This window comes from Dicentrarchus labrax, unplaced genomic scaffold, assembly GCF_905237075.1.
Source record: "Dicentrarchus labrax unplaced genomic scaffold, dlabrax2021, whole genome shotgun sequence".
Classification (NCBI taxonomy): Eukaryota; Metazoa; Chordata; class Actinopteri; family Moronidae; genus Dicentrarchus; species Dicentrarchus labrax.
The window spans coordinates 12510220-12520718 of record NW_026136718.1 but is presented as its reverse complement, the minus strand read 5'-3'; the positions used below and the strand labels follow the sequence as shown (position 1 = coordinate 12520718).

General features: G+C 39.1%; 1 protein-coding gene across 1 annotated transcript; it reads right to left on the bottom strand.

The window, feature by feature from the left end:
- Positions 1-5053: 5053 nt before the first annotated feature.
- srek1ip1 (SREK1-interacting protein 1) lies at positions 5054-8452 on the bottom strand. Its single transcript, XM_051375951.1, has 5 exons — positions 8303-8452; positions 7789-7842; positions 7393-7545; positions 6666-6741; positions 5054-6232 (listed from the first exon to the last, which is right to left on the bottom strand). The coding sequence occupies exons 1-5, from the start codon at positions 8325-8327 to the stop codon at positions 5992-5994; spliced, it is 549 nt and encodes a 182-aa protein (XP_051231911.1). The 5' UTR covers positions 8328-8452; the 3' UTR covers positions 5054-5991.
- Positions 8453-10499: the final 2047 nt, after the last annotated feature.

Here is a 10499-nt window from a genome sequence, read left to right as displayed (position 1 = left end):
TAAATTAATTTCATCAAAGAGGCAGGTAAAAATCGATTTAGAGAAGCTCAGGCTGCTCAGTGACATAATATGTGTGGCAGTGGTCGTATTATAGTAGAAGGAAAGTAATTATATGCACATCCCTTAGGTTCAAGGCAGTATTGGTACTATCCTATACTATCCTACTTGGATGTTCGTCAAGTCCGAGTGGTTGAAAGAATAAAACTATGGCGTGGTTAATCCTCCTAACCAGTGTAATAATACACCTGCCACCATAGAGCTTGTCAGAATATTGATGTGCATAATGTATAAATATTGGTTTGGTTTCATTCTGACCTGTTAAAGATCCAACTAGGATCAAAACGTTGTCATTATTAAACGTTTGTGGCATGGAGTAAGTGTGCAAGCTTTTCCGTTTTTTTCATTTAATGGTCATATTATAGTCATGGGTATATTTAGCAAAAGTTATGGGAAATAACTGGCTCGTGGTACACTGTAACAACTTATTTTGCTTTGCAGGATGTGACATTGTGTGTTTCATAATAAAGCTCTGTATTGTTTTCATTTGTTGCCTGGATGATAACCAGGTACATATAGCACTTTAAGAAAGAAGATGCAGTCTTTCTGGGGCGAACTCAATAGAAACAATCTATCCTGTTTTATGTGGTGCTTACAAAAAGCTATTAAACCAAACCTTATATGGTACGCCAAGCTCTTTCATAAGAAAAACAGCCTAAATACCATCTCCTTCAACTTTATCGCCTAAGTGGATTTTTAAAGTATCATGATCTCTTACATCACCTTTCTGTCTTATTAAGATCTAAATCATATTACATCAGTTAGCCTTACTATTATTACAATTTGTCTGGTTTTATAAGTCCTTTCCGACCTCAAACTGCTCTGTCTTTACAACTGCCTTTATACTGTAAAATATGTGACTGAATCTAGTTTCTGCACTTCCTCCAGTAAAAAAAAAAAAAAGGACCTTGGTCTAAGAGTAGAGGGGATTCCCAATATCATCAAGATTAATCTGGAAAACTGTGGTAAAATAAAATGATTTAGAAATTACACAGAAAGCAGAAAAGCATCAGAAGGATCCATGATTTACAGTATCAAGGCCTACACATCCTGGGTTTGGACTGACCCATATTCCAGAGCCAGGAAACTTGTCCTCACCACCACCACCTCCACAAGCAGCCCGGTCCAACACAGGTTAGCTGTAGAGGGCCTACTGATCATGATCCAATGCGACCCTGTGCTAATTCCCTGGTGAAAGCCACCCAGTCAGTCCAGCGGTGCCTCAAAACCTCAAGGTTTATATGAACAAGCTCCACTCTGAATGGGAACCCAGGAACTAGGCCGGTAATAACAGACCTCAGGAAAAAAGGTTTTGACCAAAGACAGAGTGGTGAACAGAGACTCACCCCGTTCGCCCCCTTCTTTTCTTTCCCTGCAGGTTTTGGGAGAATGTCGAACAAGCTTCCTGTAAAGCTATGTAGTATTTATTACAGCCTCCGATTTTGATGGCCGAGGTCATGTAGCCTGCTGTCTATTTATCCTAGAGGTCATTTACTACATTAGGCCTGGTTTCGGGGGCCAGGAGAGGAAGAGAAGAACGAAATCTAAGATGCAGGAACTAAATTGGTAGCAAATGTATAGCCTCCAACTTGCCCCTTGGCCCTAATGCGTTTTTCAAGTGCTCTGCTCACCGTGCTCCAAGATGCGGGGACGGCTTGCCTCTGAAATAATATTTCAACAGTGGTTACAGACGCAAAACCGGCGCCATCTCTCAGCTTGGGTTGTTCCCACCAAAGTGCAGCATAAGGGATTTTCATTTTATTTCTGGGAAGATGTTATGCTTTGCTGTGTAGTGGTGGTGGCCTTAAGGTTAAGAGAAGCAGGCTCATGACTGAAAGCTTGCAGGTTTGAATTCCCAGGCTGAATGATGAAACAGAAGGAGATATGGAGCACATCTTCCTTCAACAGCTGTACCACTGAGGTGCCTTTGAGCCAAGCATTTAACTGTATCTCCAGTGGAGCTGTGCACTGGCTTCAGCAGGAGACTGTGGTTGTACTGGGCCGCTCCCAGGTTGGATGAATGTAACTGTGTGAATGTGAAGCAGGGCGTTGCTGGAAAAAAAGAGCATATGTGCTCAAATCACCAAGAAAGGTTAAAAACAGACATCGGTGCAGAGGCTACCAGGCCGCCCACACAAGCCTGAAACTGAGCTACTAAAGTTATATAAACAAATTGAAAAACACACCTTATGTTAATGAGAGATCATTTACCCTTATGGTACAGTCATTCTGGTCAGCCATTTTCCCAAAATGATTTCTCCTAAGTTTGGGATCAATGCCTCAAAGATGTTTACGTGGAGCCTGAATCGCTGTTCTTCTGCAGCTAAACTCCCTCAAAGATGACATTGACCATCTCATTTTCATTTAAATGGCTCAGTGGAGTCCCATTTGCTTTCTGCTTTCCTACAGCCCAACAGGCTCAATAAAAACCAATGAGCTGGTGAAAACAGAAAACCTAGTTGTTGTCTTATACAAACAGCATATGGTTTGCTCAGTGTGGCTGCACATGGCAGCACTCCTTCTACTTCATTTGCTCCTCTGTATCGAGTTGTCCTCTTACCATCTGGGTAATTATGAAGTTTCCCACTCTCCAAGTTTCTTTTGCCAACACTTTACTGCAGCGTTAATCAAGGGTATTAATAAAAATATGCATAGTATTTATATGATGAACAGCAGGCATATGATAGTACTGTGGAAATAAAAATAATGAATGCTCAACGGTAATTCACAAGTTGATTTTTATTATGACCTTTTTATTTCAAGTTATTTTGCCTGGCCATGAAATAGTCGACCATGTGACTCCCTGTACAACCACACCTTGTCATGTTTTTGTGTAAAAAGATTAAACAAACCAGATATAATATGTTAATTAGTGAACTAGAGGTGGTAGCGACCTTTGGACACAACCAGGCTAGCTGTATTCCTCTGTTTTTAGTCTTTATGCTAAGCTAAGCTAACTATCTCCTGACTGTAGTTAAAAAATATGTAAGATGGTATTGATTTTCTCATAGAACTCTATTTAAGAAAGCAAATTAGTGTATTTTCCAAAACAGTTAACTATTCCTTTAAAGGTGTTTGAGTGTCTGTAGATCATAGTATTTTCTTTATTCAGCTATGGTGGAGTTAAGTGTTGCTTTTAATAACCTAATGAGATCTTTTCCAAACAAGCAATTTCCTGTGAATATTTTTCATAGAAATACAAAGCAAATCCCATCTTCTCCCACAGGAATCAGACATCACATATTCCCAACTCCCAGAAACATTATTGACTACTTGACTGTCTCTGCTGTCAGCGGAGGCTGAATGTTTTTTGGACAAATTTGATGAATCTGCCCTCTGGACCTCAAAAAGATAAAGGTGCGGGATATGTCTTGTCATAATGCCGGGCTCTGATCAGCAGCCATGCATGTAGCTGTCAGGATGTTGCAGATGTTGAAGAAGAGAACTCCTTCCCCAAGGCAAAGTGAAATGAATGGCGCTATTATACATTACATCTGTCACACAGCCCAGGTCGAACAAAACACCACAGATCCTTGGTTTGTAAGGTTTGTAAGCCTCTGTTCTTTGTGCAGTTTCATGTCTTGTAAGGGAGCGATACGGACGGCATGCAGGTAGTGGAAGCAAAATCACAGTAAACTGATGTTTCATATGGTGGGCTGCACCTGTCCATGGGTCACCATGGTGACTCTGCCTGGGCCAGAAGCAGCAGGGTCCTCAGATGAGGTGGTCCAACCCTGGCCCACCCTGAGGTGCTTTAACTGTGACACTCTTTGGAAACTGGAAACCTACAGGAAAGGTTGCATGTATGTACTGTTCTGAAACTAAAAGTGTGTGTGTTTTTTGACATGCCTGTGCATGTGTCTGTGTAAATTTACTTATCCGCTGAATGAGTATGTGTACATGGACTGGATCTCCCTGTGAGGACGTGATATAATATCCCTGTTTTATTCCACCTGAACATTTAGCAAGTGAGATTGATGTTTGACACAGGTGCCTCGAGCCAAAGAGCGTTGTTACTCAGCAACTTCTGTCTATGATTATTATGATTACTTGGCAAATCAAATGTCTCTGTCTGTGTGTGTGTCTGTCTCCACTGCACATTATCAGTGAAAATGATGGCAGCAACTTGAATGGATTAAGGTCAACCTCTGAATGTTCACTAGATGGCCACAAGGTGGAGTAGATACTAAGCGAGATACTTGAAGTCTAGACATACATACTGCAAGGTTGTAATTAATTATTAAGGGTTTTGTCAGATCTTTCGTACTGTAGATTACATATGACAAATTGCTTTAATGTTGTTGTTTTATTCCCCCCTTTCTTTCTTTCTGCATTCACTGTTCTTCAGTGGATTTCTTTATTTTCTACCAAATATGTAAAATGATGTTAAAAAAGGGGAGATCTTTAACTTTTCCTACAATTAAACACAAGCATCTGATGCAAATCAATTCTATTTTACTTTATGAATACATCTGCCATTGTTTTTCCTGTTATACTTGTTTTAAAGCATTTTATCTGCTGATGGCCTGCTCAAATCTGTAGTCCAGTGTCTATACATTGATACTACAGCATTTTAATTGTTTGTCCAAGACAACGATCAGGCTAGTCACTGACCCTGACTCTAACCAGAAATAATACAATTTAACACAATATTCTTCTGTAAAATATGTGGCATGTGCTATTGTACAACTGACTAAATCAAGTTGTAACTTGAGAATTTAAAATGTTTTCTTCATATACAAACACAGCACTTTTCATTTAGATTAAATGTGTTCTGCTACGTCACAGGTGATATATTTTTTTCACAGCCATGCATTCTTTTGTATTGTATAATTTTAAGATTTTGAAGAGCATCGTCCTTCACTTCTTAGTAAGATTTCAGTAATGTTTTAACACATTTAAGGTATGTTGCTGCCCTCTACAGGAAAGTAGAATTCTATCAGCTCCATTACCATGTAAGATGTATTATTTCAAAACTAAATTGAGACCGTTAAGATAGTTTGATACAAATATACATTTTATTACTATAAAAGAACCCTTCCAAAAAATACAGACAGAAGCAATGGTAAATTGTGCACAGGAAATGAACAAAGCTGTATAAAGAGGCTAAGTTAATGACAGATACCAAAATGTATACACAGATATTCTGGAATGAACTACTGAAGTGTCCAGATGGTTTTTAAAAAGGTGTCGGTGGTTATTTATTCCATGACAGTAATCACATTACTTTACCAGGAACCTCCAGCAGTTGCATTGTACTATAAAGCCATCCCAGAAAAAGTATAAACATTGAAGCGTTTTTTTGTCTATTGATATTCCAATAGTTCACCTACCGCTGACTTGTCAGCACTGACAAAGAAATGGGCTGACTGTTGTTAATGCTGACTCTTAGCCATTATTCCCAGTCAACCAAAGACTTCATATTTAACAGTCACATTTGCCCTTTTTGGGGTACAATTTCAAAGTGAAGCTTTGAAGCAACAAAGTTTACAAAAGACAAAAAGGACAGCATCCTGAAACTTATTACAGGAATCTATCACACTAAAAACATCCAAGGTTTTCCCCCTGAACTGTCCTGAAAATGTCACCTAAGATTCCTCTGCACAGACACACACAAAAACTGTTAAATGTGAAATGACAGTGGGTCTGGAAGGACAACGAAACAATTAAATCAGAACATTTCCCCTGGCTATGTACATGTTTTCCAAAATGCTTCAGAGATTTTTTTTTATTTGTATGATGGTGTAAAACTCTGTTATCTTCAGTGCACAGTGGTTTTTAAACCATTGAATTATGTAAATCCTTGTTTCAGTGATGGACACTTTAAATGGGACAAGATGAGATGTCTTATTTACACAATGTCTGACAAACACACTTTTTGTGGACTGGACAATAAATATGTTGGTCCTCCACACACTGCAGCACTCCGCTGTCTCAGTCACTGTCTGACGATTCACTGGAGCTGGACGACGAAGACGGGGAGGAAGATTCGTGTTTCTTCTTCTTCTGTTTCTTCTTGTGATTCTTCCCATGTTCACTTTTGTTCTTTTTGCTTTTCTTCTTGTGGCTTTTCACTTTCTTTTTCTTCCGCCTCTCCTCTTCATCAGATGAGGAGTAGGACCTGCTGTGTTTCTTTTTCTTCTTTGTTCTTTCATCATCGCTTGATGAAGCAGATCTACGGTGTGAAAAAAACGAAAGAAAAATTAAGAAAAGAACTCATTGAAAGGCCACAATCACCAGTTTATTTTGTTGCCCAAACTAAGACTTTACATGTGTACAGACCTGCACAGATATGTATGCATTCCCACTCTAACTTTACAAGTTAAGTATTATCAGTACAAGAATCACTGCCTTAGACTGCTTTCAATCTGCAATAGTTTATTTTCTACCTTAACAGAACACACTACAGATATAGCTTCTTTACACAGATTGTATTTATTTACATATCTGTATGTTTTTTGTTGTCAGAAGACTATACAAGTATAAAAAGTGAAAGTTTAGGGTCAGTGTGGACAAAAGAGAAAAAGAATACAGAACATGTTCCCTGGCTTTGTACATGTTGCACATAAATGTCAAAAATGTAAAAAAAGGTAAGAGAAACAACATACCTCTTCCTCGACATTCTGTCTCTGATCTTCTTCTTTTTGTGTCTCTTTTTTCTATCATTGTCATCATCATGGGAACCTACAGAGATTTGCAGACAGAACAGTCAAGACACTTCTTATTGGAAGATTAGCTGCTTGTAAATTAATAGCGACACAGACTGGGCCTACTGCTGCCACTCATCTGTGTTCCAAAGGCAGCAGAATTTACCTCGTCTTGTCCAGGACACACTATGCAAGACCCAACCAGCCTAAATCACAAAGTAACGCTGTGTTAAAAGGAAAATGCTCCATCCATCCCCATGTTGTCTAGTTCTGCCCAAGAGTTTGAAACTTAAGAGCAAAAAGGAAATTGTATCCTGTAACAGTAGTAATTAGAAAAAATTCTGTCTTCTGTCTCTTTTGCTCACAGTCGAGTTAGGTTGGCAAACCTTTGTGTATTTGTGTATGAGTTAATTCACATCAAGTTGCATGACTTCTAGTGACTTTTGAGTACTGACGAATAAAGTGTCTCACCTCATATGACAATATTTCACTGCCACGTGTAAAAAAAAACTGCTTTGTCAATCTGTAAACTAGTTCTTCCAAGACTGTTTAACAAGGATATTTCACTGTATTGTGTTTTTACTGTTTTCCATTACCCACATTTTTTTTGTCCAAATTCACATTTTCATCGTTATTGATTATCTTATTGCCTTTCATTTAAGACATTATATGATCATGATTTTTTTACCTCTACGATGCTGGCCATTTCGCCCCACCTTCTCAGAGGCTTCAGCTACATCCTCTTCACTCTCCTCAGTGCTCGTGCTGCTTACATCCAGAACAATGTCTTTCTGGGGGTCCACTCTGACAAAGTTTCGGCACTCGAAGGTCAAGTGGCCCGCTGAAAAATTAACATCCAGGAGAGAATGAATGAACAACTATGGCAAACAAGTTCCTCGATTACATTTTAGAATTAAAACCTCCCATCCTTTCATAATTGTCACTATTACCATCAATATTCCTGGATTAAACCTGATTACAACATACTCTATCTGGACTCTAACAAGACCACATTTACCCAGGTTAATAACGGGACTAATAGCAACATACACACAAACAAACAAACAATAATTTGTTTACTTACGATATCCACATTTCTTGCACCCAGCTCTGATGTTGTCCTTATTGACGTTAGGCCCTGTGAGATAATAAGACAGTTTGTTAGGGTTTTGAGTAATGAATTGTTTGTATACATGCACACATAAATGTCCAATAACAAGGTTAGGTACATTATGTAACGTTACATTAGCACTACATGCCTGTGGATCAGTCTACTGCCACCACAGACTGTCCACTATCAGCTACATTTATTTTGATTTTGGAACGACAAAGATCCACATGGACATTTTAGTTCACTTAAAACGTATCGGCTCATTTGCTGCGTAGCTATATTAAAGCCCTACAACGTAAGATGTAACGTTAGATGTTTGTGAATAAATGCATACAGCGTTTAAAGGCAGCATCAGTTATTTTGTCTGTGTTAGCTAACGTAAGGCTAACGGTAAGATTAGCATCACTGTGATAATCTGCTTTCCATTAGATGTATTAAGAGTCATGCGTCTGAAAATGGAAACTTATACACAGAATCTAACGCCTACCTGGATCTTCCATTGTATTAGCCATGATAAAGCCGTATGAAATACAAAACTAATGGCTGCTAGTGTGCGGATCCACCAAAAGTTTCCAGAATCTTCCCTCAAAATAGCGTCGGCCCGAAACATTTGAACTTCTGGGTTCCGTCTTCTTCTTTTGTTCCTTTTTTTTTTTTTTTTTGAACCTCCTTTCCGTAGCGTTTGGAAAACCAAATTAGTGGCCCATTACCGCCACCAACTGGACTGGAGTATTAGGCAATAGATTGCGCTGGTGTAAAGGATTTGTTCCTTCGACAGCTTCATGTTTTAAGCCAGCTTTGAAGAACCGAAAAACATCTAAAATTATTAAGTCATGCAATTAAAAATGTAGGCCTTAAAGCTAATGGTCTACAGAGTAAGGAAGCCAGAAGAGTAAGTAAGTAAAGCTTTATTTATATAGCACAGAGATCCAAAGTGCTTTACAAACAACAAATAAACATAAGGGTATAAACATACCCAATCAATCAAACATAGGGAGCATGTAAATACAAACAAAGGAAGATAAAACAAGAGGGAAAGAATAAATTAAAAGAGAGACGACAGATGAGGAAACAAACAAGGAGATTTATAAAAAGAAAATACTAAATAGAGGTGGCTTTTGAGCAGCCGCTTAAAACAGTCCACAGATTCAGTGAATCTGAGTGAATGGGGAAGACTATTCCACAATGTTGGGGCTAAAACAGCGAGGGCACGGTCACCTTTAGTTTTACAGTTAGAGCGTGGAACGGATAAAAGGCTGAGATTTGAGGAGCGAAGTGGCCAAGGAGTGGAATGAGGAACAAGGAGATCGGAAATGTAACTGGGGGCAAGGTCATGAAGTGCCTTATATGTAATCAGTAAGATCTTATAGTTGATTCTGAATTTTACTGGAAGATGAAGGGATGAGAGAACAGGAGTAATGTGCGACCGACGGCTGGTTCTGGTAAAAAGTCTGGCGGCTTCATTTTGTACTAACTGTAAACGGTTTAACAAAGCTTGCCTGAGGCACGTGTAGAGGGAGTTACAGTAATCTAGACGGGAGAAAATGAAGCTGTGAATTAATTGTTCAAGATCACTGGAGGACAGGAAACTTTAGATTTTTGCTATATTTTGTAGCTGCAGGAAACAGGACTGGACAAGTTTTGTGACATGAAGGTCAAATGTCATATGCTGGTCGGAGATGATACCCAGATTCTTAGCAGTGGGTTTGATATTAGTGCATAGTGGTCCAATAAACTGATCAACTGCAGTGACAAAGTTTTCAGGGCCAAATAAAATTATTTCAGTTTTGTCAGGATTTAAGTGGAGAAAATTAAGAGACATCCAGTCTTTGGTGGCAGCTAAGCACTCATGGAGAGAGGAAAGTTGATTCAGGTTATTGGGTTTCGCATAAAAGTAGATCTGTGTATCATCAGCATAACAGTGGTATGACATGTTATGGAAGCGGCTGAACAAATGACCCAGAGGAAGCATGTACAGGGAGAACAGAACTGGACCAAGAACCGACCCCTGAGGGACACCACATAGCAGGGGAGCAGAGGAGGACACATGATTGTTAATGCAGACATTAAAGACTCTTTTAGACAAATAGGAATGGAACCAGTTTAAAGCTGTACCAGAAATGCCAACCCAGTTCTGTAATCTATCCAGTAAAATGGCATGATCGATGGTATCAAAGGCTGCAGTCAGATCAAGAATGTACAAAATTCTCTCTTATGTTTATTCTTAAGTTATGAATATTATCTGAATAATACAGTATAAGGGGCTTTGGCTTACATTTATTACTTGCTGGTGTATTTTCAATGTTCATATTTAATATATGGGTATTAAGGTGCCACATGGACATGGTAAAGGGGCTGCACTTATATAGATAGCGTCTTTCTAGTCAGCGGACAACTTGCTTTACACTACACTACATTCACTCATTCACACATATATTCATACAGTGAGGGTAGAGGCATCTGCCAACTGCTCATCAGAAACTTCTGCTAACACACCCACACGCTGATGGCAAATCAGGAGCAGTTTGAAATGCAGAGGGAAGAGCTGACAATCGAACCACCAATCTTTTGATTAGTGGACATGTTTGTGACTATCACACGCTCTACCTCCTGAGCCACATCCAAGGGTTGCTGTAAAGAGTGGTGCCATCTGTGCTGGGAAGTTTAGACTATCACATAGTGAG